Here is an 18,709-nt window from a genome sequence, read left to right as displayed (position 1 = left end):
TGTGAGATAATATATATGTACAGTAAATTGTCAATTGTCAATGTCTCCCTATCGGTAATGTCGCTCTATCACACTTTCTCGCATTCTCTCTCTCTCTCTCTCTGCTTGCGGGTGTGTGTGTGTGTGTGTGTGTGCGTGTGTGTGAGATAATGTATATGTACAGTAAATATTCAATTGTCAATGTCTCTCTTTCGGTAATGGCACTCTATCACACTTTCTCACATTCTCTCTCTCTCACTCTGCTTGCGGATGTGTGTGTGCGTGTGTGTGAGATAATATATATGTACAGTAAATTGTCAATTGTCAATGTCTCCCTATCGGTAATGTCGCTCTATCACACTTTCTCGCATTCTCCCTCTCTCTCTCTCTCTGCTTGCGGATGTGTGTGTGTGTTTGTGTGTGTGTGTGTATGCGTGTGTGTGAGATAATGTATATGTACAGTAAATTGTCAATTGTCAATGTCTCTCTATCGGTAATGTCTCTCTATCACACTTGCTCGCATTCTCTCTCACTCTCTCTCTCTCTGCTTGCGTACGTGTGTGTGTGTGCGTGTGTGTGACGTAATGTATATGTACAGTAAATTATCAATTGTCAATGTCTCCCTAACGGTAATGTCGCTCTATCACACTTTCTCGCATTCTCTCTCTCTCTCTCTCTGCTTGCGTATGTGTGTGTGTGTGTGCGTGTGTGTGTGTGCGTGTGTGTGACATAATGTATATGTACAGTAAATTGTCAAGTGTCAATGTCTCTCTAACGGTAATGTCACTCTATCACACTTCCTCGCATTCACTCTCTCTCTTACTCTGCTTGCGGATGTGTGTGTGTGTGCGTGTGTGTGAGATAATGTATATGTACAGTAAATTGTCAATTGACAATGCCTCTCTATCGGTAATGTCTCTCTATCACACTTTCTCGCATTCTCTCTCTCTGCTTGCGGATGTGTGTGTGTGTGTGTGTGTGTGTGTGTGTGTGTGTGTGTGTGTGTGTGTGTGTGTGTGTGCGTGTGTGTGAGATAATTTATATGTACAGTAAATTGTCAATTGTCAATGTCTCTCTATAGGTAATGTCGCTCTATCACACTTTCTCGCATTCTCTCTCTCTCTCTCTCTTTGCTTGCGGATGTGTGTAAGTGTGTGTGTGTGTGTGTGTGTGTGTGTGTGTGTGTGTGTGTGCATGTGTGTGAGATAATGTATATGTACAGTAAATTGTCTGTTGTCAATGTCTCTCTATCGGTAATGTCGCTCTATCACACTTTCTTGCATTCTCTCTCTCTATCACTCTCTCACTCTCTCTAACTCTGCTTGCGGGTGTGTGTGTGTGTGCGCGTGTGTGTGAGATAATGTATATGTACAGTAAATATTCAATTGTCAATGTCTCTCTTTCGGTAATGTCACTCTATCAAACTTTCTCGCATTCTCTCTCTCTCACTCTGCTTGCGGGTGTGTTTGTGTGAGTGTGTGTGTGTGTGTGTGAGTGTGTGTGAGATAATGTATATGTACAGTAAATTGTCAATTGTCAATGTCTCTCTATCGGTAATGTCTCTCTATAACACTTTCTCGCATTCTCTCTCTCTCTGCTTGCGGATGTGTGTGTGTGTGTGCGTGCGTGTGTGTTAGATAATTTATATGTACAGTAAATTGTCAATTGTCAATGTCTCTCTATCGGTAATGTCGCTCTATCACACTTTCTCGCATTCTCTCTCTCTCTCTCTCTATGCTTGCGTATGTGTGTGTGTGTGTGCGTGTGTGTCAGATAATGTATATGTACAGTAAATTGTCAATTGTCAACGTCTCTCTATCGGTAATGTCACTCTATCACACTTTCTCGCATTCTCTCTCTCTCTCTCTCTCTCTCACTGCTTGCGGATGTGTGTGTGTGTGTGTGTGTGCGTGTGTGCGAGATAATATATATGTACAGTAAATTGTCAATTGTCAATGTCTCTCTATCGGTAATGTCTCTCTATCACACTTGCTCGCATTCTCTCTCACTCTCTCTCTCTCTGCTTGCGTACGTGTGTGTGTGACGTAATGTATATGTACAGTAAATTATCAATTGTCAATGTCTCCCTAACGGTAATGTCGCTCTATCACACTTGCGGATGTGTGTGTGTGTGTGTGTGTGTGCGTGTGTGTGAGATAATATATATGTACAGTATATTGTCAATTGTCAATGTCTCCCTATCGGTAATGTCGCTCTATCACACTTTCTCGCATTCTCTCTCTCTCTCTCTCTGCTTGCGGGTGTGTGTGTGTGTGTGTGTGTGCGTGTGTGTGAGATAATGTATATGTACAGTAAATATTCAATTGTCAATGTCTCTCTTTCGGTAATGGCACTCTATCACACTTTCTCACATTCTCTCTCTCTCACTCTGCTTGCGAATGTGTGTGTGCGTGTGTGTGAGATAATATATATGTACAGTAAATTGTCAATTGTCAATGTCTCCCTATCGGTAATGTCGCTCTATCACACTTTCTCGCATTCTCCCTCTCTCTCTCTCTCTGCTTGCGGATGTGTGTGTGTGTTTGTGTGTGTGTGTGTATGCGTGTGTGTGAGATAATGTATATGTACAGTAAATTGTCAATTGTCAATGTCTCTCTATCGGTAATGTCTCTCTATCACACTTGCTCGCATTCTCTCTCACTCTCTCTCTCTCTGCTTGCGTACGTGTGTGTGTGTGCGTGTGTGTGACGTAATGTATATGTACAGTAAATTATCAATTGTCAATGTCTCCCTAACGGTAATGTCGCTCTATCACACTTTCTCGCATTCTCTCTCTCTCTCTCTCTGCTTGCGTATGTGTGTGTGTGTGTGTGTGTGTGTGCGTGTGTGTGACATAATGTATATGTACAGTAAATTGTCAAGTGTCAATGTCTCTCTAACGGTAATGTCACTCTATCACACTTCCTCGCATTCACTCTCTCTCTTACTCTGCTTGCGGATGTGTGTGTGTGTGCGTGTGTGTGAGATAATGTATATGTACAGTAAATTGTCAATTGACAATGCCTCTCTATCGGTAATGTCTCTCTATCACACTTTCTCGCATTCTCTCTCTCTGCTTGCGGATGTGTGTGTGTGTGTGTGTGTGTGTGTGTGTGTGTGTGTGTGTGTGTGCGTGTGTGTGAGATAATTTATATGTACAGTAAATTGTCAATTGTCAACGTCTCTCTATAGGTAATGTCGCTCTATCACACTTTCTCGCATTCTCTCTCTCTCTCTCTCTCTTTGCTTGCGGATGTGTGTAAGTGTGTGTGTGTGTGTGTGTGTGTGTGTGTGTGCATGTGTGTGAGATAATGTATATGTACAGTAAATTGTCTGTTGTCAATGTCTCTCTATCGGTAATGTCGCTCTATCACACTTTCTCGCATTCTCTCTCTCTATCACTCTCTCACTCTCTCTCTCTCTGCTTGCGGGTGTGTGTGTGTGTGCGCGTGTGTGTGAGATAATGTATATGTACAGTAAATATTCAATTGTCAATGTCTCTCTTTCGGTAATGTCACTCTATCAAACTTTCTCGCATTCTCTCTCTCTCACTCTGCTTGCGGGTGTGTGTGTGTGTGTGTGTGTGTGTGTGTGTGTGTGTGTGCGTGTGTGTGAGATAATGTATATGTACAGTAAATTGTCAATTGTCAATGTCTCTCTATCGGTAATGTCTCTCTATAACACTTTCTCGCATTCTCTCTCTCTCTGCTTGCGGATGTGTGTGTGTGTGTGCGTGCGTGTGTGTTAGATAATTTATATGTACAGTAAATTGTCAATTGTCAATGTCTCTCTATCGGTAATGTCGCTCTATCACACTTTCTCGCATTCTCTCTCTCTCTCTCTCTATGCTTGCGTATGTGTGTGTGTGTGTGCGTGTGTGTCAGATAATGTATATGTACAGTAAATTGTCAATTGTCAACGTCTCTCTATCGGTAATGTCACTCTATCACACTTTCTCGCATTCTCTCTCTCTCTCTCTCTCTCTCACTGCTTGCGGATGTGTGTGTGTGTGTGTGTGTGCGTGTGTGCGAGATAATATATATGTACAGTAAATTGTCAATTGTCAATGTCTCCCTAACGGTAATGTCGCTCTATCACAATTGTTCGCATTCTCTCTCACTCTCTCTCTCTCTCTGCTAGCAGATGTGTGTGTGTGTGTGCGTGTGTGTGTGTGTGCGCGTGTGTGAGATAATGTATATGTCCAGTAAATTGTCAATTGACAATGTCTCTCTATCGGTAATGTCACTCTATCACACTTTCTCGCATTCTCTCTCTCTCTCACTGCTTGCGGATATGTGTGTGTGTGTGTGCGTGTGTGTGAGATAATATATATGTACAGTAAATTGTCAATTGTCAATGTCTCTATAACGGTAATGTCACTCTATCACACTTTCCCGCATTCTCTCTCTCTCTCTCTGCTTGCGGATATGTGCATGAGTGTGTGTGTGTGTGTGTGTGTGTGTGTGTGTGTGTGTGTGTGTGTGCGCGTGTTTGAGAGATAATATATATGTACAGTAAATTGACAATTGTCAATGTCTCTCTATCGGTAATGTCTCTCTATCACACTTGCTCGCATTCTCTCACACTCTCTCTCTCTGCTGACGTATGTGTGTGTGTGTGCATGTGTGTGTGTGCGTGTGTGTGACATAATGTATATGTACAGTAAATTGTCAATTGTCAATGTCTCTCTAACGGTAATGTCGCTCTATCACACTTTCTCGCATTCACTCTCTCTCTCTCTCTCTCTCTGCTTGCGGATGTGTGTGTGTGTGCGCGTGTGTGTGTGTGCGATATTGTATATGTACAGTAAATTGTCAATTGTCAATGTCTCTCTATCGGTAATGTCTCTCTATCACACTTTCTCGCATTCTCAATCACTCTCTCTCACTCTGCTTGCGGATGTGTGTGTGTGTGTGTGTGAGATAATGTATATGTACAGTAAATTGTCAATTCTCAATGTCTCTCTATCGGTAATGTCTCTCTATCACACTTTTTCGCATTGTCTCTCTCTCTCTCTCTGCTAGCGGATGTGTGTGTGTGTGTGTGTTAGTGTGAGATAATGTATATGTACAGTAAATTGTCAATTGTCAATGTCTCTCTATCGGTAATGTCTCTCTATCACACTTTCCGCATTCTCTCTCTCTCTCTGCTTGCGGATGTGTGTGCGTGTGTGTGTTTGTGTGTGTGTGTGTGTGTGTGTGTGTGTATGCGTGTGTGTGACATAATGTATATCTACAGTAAATTGTCAATTGTCAATGTCTCTCTAACGGTATTGTCTCTCTATCACACTTTCTCGCATTCTCTCTCTCTCTCTCTCTCTCTGCTTGTGGATGTGTGTGTGTGTGTGTGTGTGTGTGTGAGATAATGTATATGTACAGTAAATTGTCAATTCTCAATGTCTCTCTATCGGTAATGTCTCTCTATCACACTTTCTCGCATTGTCTCTCTCTCTCTCTCTCTCTGCTAGCGGATGTGTGTGTGTGTGTGTGTGTGTGTGTGTGTGTGTGTGTTAGTGTGAGATAATGTATATGTACAGTAAATTGTCAATTGTCAATGTCTCTCTATCGGTAATGTCTCTCTATCACACTTTCCGCATTCTCTCTCTCTCTCTGCTTGCGGATTTGTGTGCGTGTGTGTGTGTTTGTGTGTGTGTGTGTGTGTGTGTGTGTGTGTGCATCTTTTCATACACTACTAATATCCTCCGGGCTAACGTCTGTAGCTGTTGATGACCGCTCTTTCATAACAAAATTTAAAAAAATACAAAATTTTTTTTTTTAATTTATATAATTTACATATAGCAACCGTTTATTTTATAGCGGTTCGGTTTAAGTTGCTCGCTCTGTATGCGTATGTAAGAAGGTACTAATGTTTTGTTAGAACTTCTGGACCGCATCTGAATGATATTTTTATCGATTATTTCAATGAAATTTGAGAAATCTGTTATTAGTAAATTTATCGAAATCGCTAAGTTTCAGAACGAACTATACAGTTAAAAAGAGAACGTGTTTTTTGTCGGTTACCTGATTTAACGACATAATATACGAGAAATAAAATACGCGTATACGGTAATGAAAATAAAATTTAGAAAAAAATATCTACTTTTATTTTACTTTTTTCACGATATCGGCTGTAAAATATAAAATGTTATTATACGTGATTTTCTTAAACAAGGATCGAGGGATTTTTTTTTTTGTTTTTAACAAAAATACATTTAATTAACGTTAAGTCTTAAATAATCGCTAGAATTAATTTTATCTTAGCGTTATCTTTATCTTTCTTACAGAATTAAAGCTAAAGCGATTTTGCTTCAGCGCCTTTATTTAGCGGTGATTTAGTTTAAACCTATCGTACAGATCGTTATCTATTCTACTGTTTATATCGGATTTAATATGAACAAACCTATTTTAACCGGACAAAAAGTAAAAGAATTGAGATTTCACAACTATCATTTATCACTATATCGGTGATTACGCAAATAGATAAATGAATTCACCGATCTCTACGGTGAAGCGGTAGCGTTTCGGCCTTTCATCTGACGGTCCCGGGTTTGAATCTTGGTCAAGCATGGAATTTTTCACACGCTATAAACTTTTTGTTTCGTATTCCCGTCTTCAAGCTTCGAGTTCATAAGATAAATAATTAATTAATCACCACAAACAAAAATTATGTCCGGGAATATTTTTTCTTTAATCCATTAATGGAATATATTTATTCATATATTTTTTCGATTTAAATTTTTAATCTCGACGTAAATCATTAAATATTTTAAGGACAAAAAATCACCTCCTACACTTCATTTCTATTTTTTTATCTGTTACTTGTTACTAGCCCTTTAAATTATGTTTTTCTGGCGATTCGTAAATTTTTAAGGTAAAAAAAGGATTTTCTTTTTAAAGATAATTTATTTTTTTTTTAGATTTATTGTTCTTTTATTATTAATTACGTATTTTTTATTAATATATTTTATCGTTTTTACAAAATATATTGTACGATACTAAAAAAAAATTAATTCTTGAATTGATTTTACCGATCTCAGCTACTTTCTTACTTGAAATATTTACCAGTAGGTTCTCTTTAAAATAGGTTTAAACGTGCTTAAAAAAAAAAAAAAATTAAACCCGATCTTCTTTAAATATTTGTTTATTTATTTTCACATCTAGCGCTGTATCTGTAGAAAGGGAAAGTATTGTTGTTTTTTTTTTGTCTTCAGTCATTTGACTGGTTTGATGCAGCTCTCCAAGATTCCCTATCTAGTGCTAGTCGTTTCATTTCAGTATACACTCTACATCCTACATCCCTAACAATTTGTTTTACATATTCCAAACGTGGCCTGCCTGCACAATTTTTTCCTTCTACCTGTCCTTCCAATATTAAAGCGACTATTCCAGGATGCCTTAGTATGTGGCCTATAAGTCTGTCTCTTCTTTTAACTATATTTTTCCAAATGCTTCTTTCTTCATCTATTTGCAGCAATACATCTTCATTTGTCACTTTATTCGCCCATCTGATTTTTAACATTCTCCTATAGCACCGCATTTCAAAAGCATCTAATCTTTTCTTCTCAGATACTCCGATCGTCCAAGTTTCACTTCCATATAAACCGACGCTCCAAACATACACTTTCAAAAATCTTTTCCTGACATTTAAATTAATTTTTGATGTAAAAAATTATATTTCTTACTGAAGGCTCATTTAGCTTGTGCTATTCGCCATTTTATATCGCTCCTGCTTCGTCCAACTTTAGTAATTCTACTTCCCAAATAACAAAATTCTTCTACCTCCATAATCTTTTCTCCTCCTATTTTCACATTCAGACTTCCATCTTTGTTATTTCTACTACATTTCATTACTTTTGTTTTGTTCTTGTTTATTTTCATGCGATAGTTCTTGCGTAGGACTTCATCTACGCAGTTCATTGTTTCTTCTAAATCCTTTTTACTCTCGGCTAGAATTACTATATCATCAGCAAATCGTAGCATCTTTATCTTTTCACCTTGTACTGTTACTCCGAATCTAAATTGTTCTGAAAGTATTGTAAACGATCCAAATTGGGTATATGCGGTTTTCACCGGATCTTGACGTTTTGACTCCTAACGATCCCAAAAAACCGGATGGAAATTTTCAGGATATTTGTGGGTGTTCGCTATCGCCCTCCAAATCACCTTATATCTCCAGAGCTATTGGACCGATTTTGAGCAAACTTTGTCAGATTACTTCTATATAAAGAATATAATATTTAATGGCACTGATGCCATTAAAACGCTACGACAGTTTGGTTTGTTTATCCGTAAGTACCACATCTATCCTTTCCCTATGTAATGTATAAGAATGAAAAATTATTAATATATTCATTATTATATTATATTATAATCTGATGCGGACACCACACGACTTACTTGTACGCCTATTAAATTACATATACACATTTTATTAAAATGAAAAGTACATACAATTTTATTTCACTAATAACTTCTGATTTTTTAAAAATTATTATTATTATTATTTATGGTATCAATGTTTTACAATGAGAGGTTAATAATTATTAATAAATCGACATATTTAAATTAAAAAAAAGATGAAGTCTGATTCGAACCGATATGCCTTCTCCTAATCCAAATATTTCATTAATTAACATTTTATTTGGCTATAACTCTGGAACCGCTGAAACAAAGTACCTCTTATAATATATCGTTGAAAAGGTCTCAGTCAGGACTTATTAGTCCAAATTTTTTATTAGTCCTTTTTAGTTTAGCGGAAGTTACGATAGAGTCGGCATCCGCAGTCAGCCGTTTACGTAACCGCAGTTCATAGTTTGCGGATGACACGATTCACAAAGAATGTAACAGGCGTTTAGGACACGTTCTCCGTGTAAAAATGAGAGAAGCAAGTTCATATAAACGTAAGTTTCGAACCGCTTAGTTAGCGAGTGAAAATTCTAAAAACGAACGCTTCTTTCATATATTTAACTACGTTATTTTACGTCGAACATAAAACCTGTAATCGACGGATAAAACCTTTACTCGATGAAAATACGGTTTTACAAAAGAGAATAAATATGTAATTTTATTTTCCAAAAATTGTTTAAAATGACAGCTGTATTTTTTTAACACCTTTTTACCGATACAGCGGTTGTGGTTTTTACGAATAATTTTCTTAAAATCAAAATACATATTTATTATTTCCTTTTATAAACTAACTGCGTTCTACGAACGCTTTGTCCTCATCCTTTGTCTTTCGGTTTAGATTTCTCGAAAACTACTAATACGAGTATATATAGTTCTGGGAAGTACTTTTTTTTTCGATTTTTCAGGTCGGATTTCATTTAAACTACTAAATTTACTCCTCGATTTGTATCCCGAGAATTACAATACGGGTTAATTTTACCGAAAGGGCAGAATTCAAGAGAGAAATATTTCACCAGCCGACACTAGCTAACGAAGCGTTTCCGATCGTATGTTTGTATGAACTTTCTTCTTCGTCTTTACCAGTAGGTCGTGTCCTAAAAGTTTGTTACGTTCTTCGTGAATTATTCTGTATAATAAGTTTTTAATTTATAATTATTTTCACCGTAAAAATATTAAACTCATAAAACAGATGTAACGCCTGGCCCTACCCAAAGCCGCTATTGAATCGCACAAAACTTATTAAAATGCGTATCGTAGTCCCAACCTGTGCTATTATTCAGTGTCAGAGCATCGATCGGGCGTGTACGAAGATATAAGAATAGAAACGTTAAGAATTTTTCATTTATAGTTTTTAAAATATTAGAATTAAATATTTAAGTTTCCGATACCCGTTAATATGTAGTGAACAGCTGCGTCTAATTGTGAATCAATTTTAACGCCAAAATTTTAACTTTAGTCGTCTTTTTTAATTTGGGATCGCTACAAGTTAAAATAAATAATTCATTACAATTTAACCGGTAAATATTTATATCATCCAGGCTAGATGATCGTACGCTACCGTCTAGAAAGATGACTTCCTTTTTAGAAACAAATGATATTTTTCAGATTAAATTTGTTCACAAAACCTGCATTTTAAGATCAGAGTTCTATTTCGGCTATCCTTTTAATACTCTTCCGTGAAGAATCTATAAAAATGAATTTCAAATAATCAGCGAGCGAGAATACGTCACGAATGTTGCGGCTTAAATTAAATTACTTTCAGCAGCTCATGTCTATATACTAGGAACGATACCGAGGATAAAACTGTTCGGATAAATTATGTTTATTATTAAATTATTAAGAGTAAGAAATAGGGAACTGTTTTTTAAACAGGCGAGGAACAATTTAAGAGTACACAGATACAGTACTTTTTACAGATATCAGAAGATATCTGTAAAATGTCTTACTGGATGGCAAAATATTTTCTGAATACATCACGGAAATTAATGCATATTAACCGATAGCTCAGAAAAACCGTAAGTTTTACTTATCTTTTGTTTTTTTTTTTTGAAGTCGATTCTGAGGTTCAAATCCTAGTAAAAGTTAATCGCTTTTATACGGATTTGAATAATGATAGCGGATACCGGTGTACTTTGGTGGTCGAGGTTCAATTAACCACACGAGTCAGGAACGGTCGTTCCTGAGTCTAAATCTGTACAAGAATACACGCCTCTTTATATGTCACTCACCCTCATCTCGTCGGGTCGTCTCGGGGTTGCTTATTTTTTACCGATCGAGCAGGTTGCGATTTACACATTAGAAAATAGATTATTATTTCTAATTAACTTTGTTAACGTGAATTACACGATTTTTTTACCAAAAAAATTTTCTTTACGAATGTAATAAATTTAAGCGGTTCAAGTCGGATACGTTTCTATAAATTAAAAAATGAGTGCTTAATGTCGATATAAATAAACAATAGAATTATTTTAAAAAATTAAAAAATGCGTTTAAAAAATTCAAAAAAGTTACAAAATAGAAACTGGAAAAAAAACAGACGTCAAGGCAACAAGAAGAGATTCCTGACCGATAATTTTATCCGGTAAAAACCTTTTACTGTTATAAATCAAATGTCAGTAAGCGACAATGGGAAACACCGTATTAGAATACTGGTGTGTGTGCGCGCGCGTGCGCATGGTATAGCAAAACCTATAAATTAGGTTTATCTGTAAATTTATAAAAATACAAACGCGCTTTGGAATAAAATGAATGGTAGTTAAATTTATACGAATCGATTAGATGCCGGATCGTGAGAGTAAAAAATTTAAAAATTAATAAATATATTGCGGCTAATTTTGTGAACGGATAATCTCTGAAGATCTCTTTCATGCTTCATAACAACAAATCCTCTTTGTTTTGTCTTATACATGTAAGCTCACCAAAATCACCTCTAATTATAGATGGTATTCCATAAATTTCTGTTATTTCTCACCTTTGAGTATCCTCTTATAGGTCCAAAAATCTTTAATATTTCATTCTCAAGATTGATGTCATGTTTTTTGAGGTCTTGATAATTATCCAGGATTTAGCACTACACAAAATAAATGGCTGTGTCAGATTACATGAACATTTAATTTTGTAGATTTAGTAAGTACTTTAGAAGATATTAGTCTATTTAGAGTCAAAGTAACTTTTATTTGTACTTGATACTCTATGACGAATATCTTTTATTAACATTGTTTTTACTGTTGAAAAATAGATACTAAAAATACGTAATAGTAATAGTAATAGATACACCCAAATACTAAAAATCACAATACCTTCAAAGTAATATTCTTCCAACTTAAACTCTATATTTTCTCATCTGTGTTCTCTACCAGCTTTCATATATTTTATTTTGTTGTCAGTAACCATTAATCACACCTTCTCAAGATCTTTTTTCTGCAATGATCGCTACAATATCTGCAAAAACCAGTACATAAAAAAGCCCTTGAAACTGGATGCCACATTGCAACTCCTTTACTTAAACAAAATTGTTTAGTGCTATATTGAAAAATATAGGAAAAAGACCATCACACTATCTTACCCCTGCTATTTCAAAGCCCCTTCAGATAGCTCATTTTCAATTTTGACTTTTTTCATTGAGCCTGAAATATACCTTTGGCATTTGTATTAATCTATCGCAAATCTCATAATCTTTTATATCTTGCTGCTACACAGGTGCAGGCCGCACCTGTGTAGCAGCAAGACCACCATACTGAGGCCCAGTATGGTGGTATTTTTGGCTAAATAATCACAAATTAATAGTGAAGTGTGAACTGGAGTGTTACTGAGGTGCAAAATCCATGAATTACTTGCTCATATTTCTTTGGATTGCCTCATGTAAATGGTATAAATAATACTGTTTGCTGATCATACAAACTTAGGATAAGAACTCATAATTGATGACACCATTGTAATTGTAAAAAATCTGATGTGGACAACACATGACTTCCTTGTATGCCTATTAAATTACATTTACACATTTTTTTAAATGAAAATTAAATAAACTTTTATTTCCTTAAAAACTTCTGATATTTTTTCATATTTTTTGTTGTTATTATTGAATTATTATTCATTGTAAATTTTTTTTTACAATGAGAGGCTAATAATTATTAATAAATAAATATATTTAAATTTAAAAAAAAAAGGAGATGACATCTGATTCTAACTAATGTGCCTTCCTCTAAGATCCAAATATTTTAATTAATTTTTTTTTTGTTATAACTCTAGAATCAAGAAAAATAAGTACCACTTAAGATATATCATTAAAAAGCTTTGAATGAGGACTTATTACTGCAGTTAAGAAAAAGTACAAAATCCAAATTTTTTGGGATTTTGGGCTTTTTTGGACACTTTTGGTTCAGTCGATTGCATTCAAAAGAGTAGGTGCACAACTAGATGTTACAACAGTCCTAAATCAAAAATTTCAACATCGTATGACTTTCGTTTTTGAGTTACGCGAGATACATACATACGTACATAAAGACATCACACTGAAACTAGTCAAAATGGATATTTCCGTTGAAATCTGGAAACTGAAATTTCTCATGATCACAGTGCTTCCTTTACTTTGTAAAAGGAAGTAAAAAAAAAAGACAATAAGGAGAACCTTAACAGTCAACTGAATTTATTTCTTTTCTGGTGTTTGTTCTTTAGGAAGCTTCCATCGGGATGATTAAATCTTCATTTCAATATCATAACTGTATACTCATGTTTTGTCATCCTTTATGACATGTTTGAGTAATTTTGAGTCATCAATGACTGTTCTGCAATGTCAGTTTTGTTAAAAAATTCAACTGTTTTGGAATAAATTTTGCTATTACTAATTTAATACCCAAAATTGTTTCATACATGCCTCAAGAGATTTCTATCTCTTCAGCAATTTCTCTAATAGTGATTGACAGTTATTGATTACAATGTACAGTATGTTTCAAAATGAATATCGCGGTTTTAAAGTTTTGTAATATTTGTTAAGTTTTACTTACATTGATAAATTATACATGAAATGAAAGAACAACTTAAACAGTTATTTCTTTAAGTGTTCAATGTGAGCACCATTCGTCACATGGCACAAATCCAGCTGATAGGAGAGTTCATCCCACTTAATGTGATAGTTACTTCATTCCTGTGTCTCAAGTCAGGTAGGTCAGCTGGGAACGGTGGCACATATACTTGATCCATTATAAACCCTCAAAGATAAAAATTGCACAGGGTCAGATCGGGCAAACATGGAGGCCACTTTAAACAAGCCCTATCATCTGGTCCATGACAACAGATCCAGTGGTCAGGGAGAATTTCATTCAAGGAATCACATGCAGGATTATGCCAGTGAGAAGACATACCAACTTACTGTCAAATAAAGTTCTGCGGTTCATATTGCAGTTGAGGAAGGAGCCATAGTTGTCGCATATCAAGACAATTGTTATGAACTGTAGTTCATTCCATACACACTTGCTTCTGTGAAAAAGAACAACCAGTAAACCTGTCATCAGGATATGGCACAAAAAACGCTTAGTTTTGGGGAACCTTGTTCACACTGCAATATTTTGTGAGGATTTTCTGATCTGTAGATTCTCACACTGAGTGTTTACTTTAACGTGAAATGTTAATTTGTCAGTGAATATGATACAATAAAGTCTTCATCGTCATGATGCATCATTTCATTTGGAAAGCTAGATTGCAAACAATAATCTGTAGACTTTACAGCTAAATGATATACACGCAGTTGCAAGCATTTTCTTAAAACCCACCATTCAGATGTCACTGGAATTGCTAATTTGCAGCTAGCTCTCCTAATGGATTTCCTTGGAGTATGCACAAAAAACTCTCCACATTCAACATTATCTTTGGACACACTTGGTCATTCTGTACCCTTCCCTTTACAAACACAGCCAGTGGTTTCAAATTATTTATACCATCTAGTAATATTATTGTCACTCGGAGGATCATAACAGAACTTCAAATGGAATGCACATTGAATGGTAATTACAGATTCACACTTCACAAACTGCAAAACACAGACTGCTTTATATAGGGGGGGTTGCCGTTTTTGCTACTAGCACTTTCAAGCAGAAGGTAAGGAAACAGTTTTTGAACTTGTGCATAGCTAAACTGTTTGAATACATGTTTGTAAAAATGTATGTGGGAATATGAACATGTATGTTTTCATTTCATATATGTGAAACTTAACTGTACAAGAAATATTACATAACTACATAACCGCAATATTCATTTTGAAAAACTCTGTACTAATTTATTTTGGTTGGTTGTTGATGTGTTACGATATCCAACCCACTTTATGTTTTCATGATCTTCTTGAAACCATTTGTACTACATATAAACCTTTGGTGTTGAGATAACATCCTCATCCAAAAGCCTTCTCTAACATCTTTAGCACTTCATTGCACTTTATTCCATTTTTACGCGAATCCTTTGTTCTATTATTTTCAAACAAAACAAATTGACACTTTTAATAAAATACATCCTAATTACTAGGCTGCCAATTTAAACTATGCATTTAATCAGGGTAAAAATACTGATACAAATGTTATAGACAGTGCTACCACTGTAAGAGAAAAAGGCACACTCTTTATTTTTGTATTACACTTTGTATATACAACGATGGATTTAGAACAAGTTAAAAATAAGTTACTGATTCCAATAACGTTTTTTTTTTTTTTTTTTTTTTTTTTTTAAGAAACACCCAAAAATATTTTAAAGAAACTATTTAGTGTAATTTTGCTAAGATTTTTAAACTCAGCATTAAGGATGGATGTAAAAAATAAATACAATTATGTTTTATAATTATTATTATGTTTTCAAAAATATATTTTTTAAATTAAAATTTTGTTAAATGTGAAAAAATTCAGTAATATATGTTTTACTATTTCAATAATCCTATAACTAAGTACAATAAATCACTTAAATCAATTCTATAAATAAGGGACTTAAATTATTTACTTGTTAAAAGTTCTGTCTGTATTATATTAAATATCATTGTGCATTATGCTATAATTTATGTATAAATAAAACTTTTTTTATAATGAAGATATAAATCTATAAATTAACACTTTATAAAAGTATAATAACAATAATTAAAAAAGTTTTTTGTTAAATATAATTTACTATAATATCATTAATTCGAATAAAAAACTTCACAATCCAATTTTTGATTATATTAACTTGATTATTTCAAAAATTGTAATTTTAACCAATTTGAGATGTTGTCATCAATAAATTATTAATTAAAGTCACTTCATTTTCCTTTTGATTATTATCATTATTTGATGATTCATTCTTACTTTTTTGTTTACTTGTAGGCAAAATATTCATATGTGAATTTATTGCAAAATCATTTGCCCTTGCCTGTACACATTTTAAAATGCCTGAAACAAAATTATAATTTAAAAAAATTATTATATAAAATAAAAATTAGGACATTTGTACATGAAGTTCATACTGATATAGATCATAAATGCCACTCCTATATAAAATTAAGTAAAAAATGTTAATTTTAAGCACAACTAGGAGAATTCTAATTAGATTTTCTTATTTATTCATACATACTTCACTAAAGAAAAATAAACTGGTAGTCTTTTAGTAAAATAATGAAAAATGCGAATTCAGTTTACAAAAAAGAAACATAAACTTTCTAAAACTTCAAATGATAGTTTTGAAGCTACTGTAAAACTCCTTCCCACAACTGAAAAGGGAAAGTAGAGGTCAGTTCACATGATATGGTTTCACTAGTTTTAACATAAAGGCTTTTTCACCGTCTCTAGCAGTAGTGCATGTATTTAGTATGTGCACGTTCAGACAATCTGGGTGTTAACTGTACATGGTAAAATCAACAGAACATGGTTTGCCAACAGAAACTATATTCAGTGATTCGGTGAAATAACTGAAACAGTTGAGAATAGTGCTTGCATTGTAGTGGCGCCATTTAGACGATTCAGTTTTTTTACTGGATGGACCAGTGTAGGCAATGACAGACCAGTCGGTGTTTTGCATTGCAGTAATACAGTATCTATCGATCTCTCCTGTTCAATGTGTTGTTTGAGTGCAGTTTTGTATAAAATTCATTATATGTCGTGGTAGATATTAATAATATAAAAACAGAACTTTTGATTGATTTGGTTCGAGAAAAACCTGGAATATGGGATAAATCTTTAGAATCCGATAAAGACAAACATATTAAAGAATCAGTGTGCAGGAAAATAAAGATTGCGTTACATGAAGGATTCCAGCTCTAGAGGAACGGACACCCATGGAAGTACAGACGATAAAAATAAAGAAAGCAGTGAGGTGAATGAATAACCTGACAACAAAGAAAACCGCAAAACTGACCAGCAATCAACAATTTTGAAAACAGTTTTGTTTGGTGTAACACAGAAACGGATGATGATACTGAACTATGAATTGCATTATAAAATGATAAAATTTATGGAACATCAAATGAATCTTTCAACCAAAGCTACAATTAATACACAAAATGATCGCCATTTATCTTTTTTTATTTTTTTTCATACATTTGTCAGATTTACTTTTACCAATTTATCCACATAATTAAATTTTTCTTGATTTTTATGGCCTAAATTAATTTTGTTTTTTTCTTATCATAAATATGTTACATTTCAATTATCAAACATTAAAGAGAAATAGAATTTGTATAGTTGATTAATAAAACAATCTCACGTTAAGCATATTGACAATCTTTCTTCTGCAGATATGCTCCTTCTCATAATCATATCCTGTCTCGTTATCCTTCTCCACTCTACTTAACAGGAAATCAAATGAAGCCTGAGACATTCGGAAATAGTTAAAAAATGCTGACTAATTGTTTTTAAGTCTACACATTAATGTTCGGAAAGTGCCGAAACTATAACTTTCTTTCAAAATAGGATGTATTCAGTATTTTTTATTTTTATTTTTTTTTTTATGACGACAGCGATAGCAATACAAAAGAAAAAAATGTGTTTATACTTTGAACATCCAATCTTCCACATTTCCGAACCATGAGTGATGAAAAACACATGAAGGACAACTGATCTGTGTGTGAACAGAACATTTGATTCGGCAAAATAAAAAATACGTCAAAAAACCAAACCGAAACCGTACCATATGAACTGTCCCTTAAACATTAAACAAGCATATAACTTCAATAGTTCCACTATATCTCATTCCACCTAAAAAACATCCAGATACACATAACTGCAAAATACAGTGATGGAGGACTGTACTTTGACTTTGGTCTTGCATGACCAACCCTTTGCAATGTGGGACTTTTAATTTCCAGATAAGTGGTCTAATAACTACTGACCTAACCATATAGTTAGTTATATATATAAAACTAACTAACTATATATAGAATATACGTGAAAAAAAACTGACTTATTTTTTAATTTTGTTAGTCAGTCCTTCCAAGTAGTTTAATAAAAAAAAAAAAAAAAAAAACTTTAACAAAACTGAATTCCATACTAAAAGAAGAGTCATGTCTCTGTAATTTATACAACAAATCCACAATTATGGATAGTTTGTAACATTGACATTTCTGCAAACAACACATGCACTTCTGTTGACATACACCTACACTTCAGAACAATTTTAGCTCAAACTAGCAGTCAGTTTATGTTATTTTCCTGTTCAGTTTTTAAATTTTATTAAGATGCATAGGTTTCTTGACCTTTTTTCTTTCAAATTTTTTTTTATAATGGTAGTTTCAGGTCAATTGATAAAATAAAAATAAAATTAAAAAATACGAAGTCAAAATAAGTAAGTAAAACCACCAAAAAAGGAAGAAAATAAAACTGATTCAATTCTTCTTCAAATTTAAATTTTTTAAAACTGATACCAAATTATGGGTTAGTAAAGAACTGATACTCGTTTTAAAATGTACATGTAAAACTGAAACTGATTAAGGTTACTGAAAAATGAAAAAAATCTATTTATGTATTAAATGTTTCTAAGTTATATTAATGGTTAATTATAATTAAATCATTAGTGAATCATCATGAAAGACTTAAAAGAAATTAATTAATTATAATTAACCTTTGTACCAAATCCTTTTTTCTAAAAATTAATACAGCATATTAAGTACATGACTGTTTGCAAGAGACATCAGTCAGTAGCTTATTAAAAGAGTAGTGATACAGAGGATACAAGTACTTATTACAGTAAGCAAAGAGGGCAAAGGGAAATTACTTCTCTGTTCAATAAGGCTTACGTAGGATTCTTAATATTCTTTGAGGATAACTATCCTCATCTTGCATCACATCACTTACAACAGTTTGGTTAAGAACAAAAAT

General features: G+C 33.9%; 1 protein-coding gene across 1 annotated transcript in view; it reads right to left on the bottom strand.

Moving 5' to 3' along the window:
- Positions 1–15,221: 15,221 nt before the first annotated feature.
- The window catches only part of LOC142332831 (cryptochrome-1-like), an 82,003-nt gene continuing 78,515 nt past the window's right edge, over positions 15,222–18,709 (bottom strand). Inside the window, exon 12 of the mRNA XM_075379453.1 lies at positions 15,222–15,790. Coding sequence (XP_075235568.1) covers positions 15,612–15,790 — 179 coding nt within the window. The 3' untranslated portion in view covers positions 15,222–15,611. The remainder of the gene's footprint in view (positions 15,791–18,709) is intronic.

Source organism: Lycorma delicatula, chromosome 12 (assembly GCF_047948215.1).
Source record: "Lycorma delicatula isolate Av1 chromosome 12, ASM4794821v1, whole genome shotgun sequence".
Classification (NCBI taxonomy): domain Eukaryota; kingdom Metazoa; phylum Arthropoda; class Insecta; order Hemiptera; family Fulgoridae; genus Lycorma; species Lycorma delicatula.
Note: the sequence above shows the minus strand (reverse complement) of the source record. Positions and strands in the feature narration are given on the sequence as shown.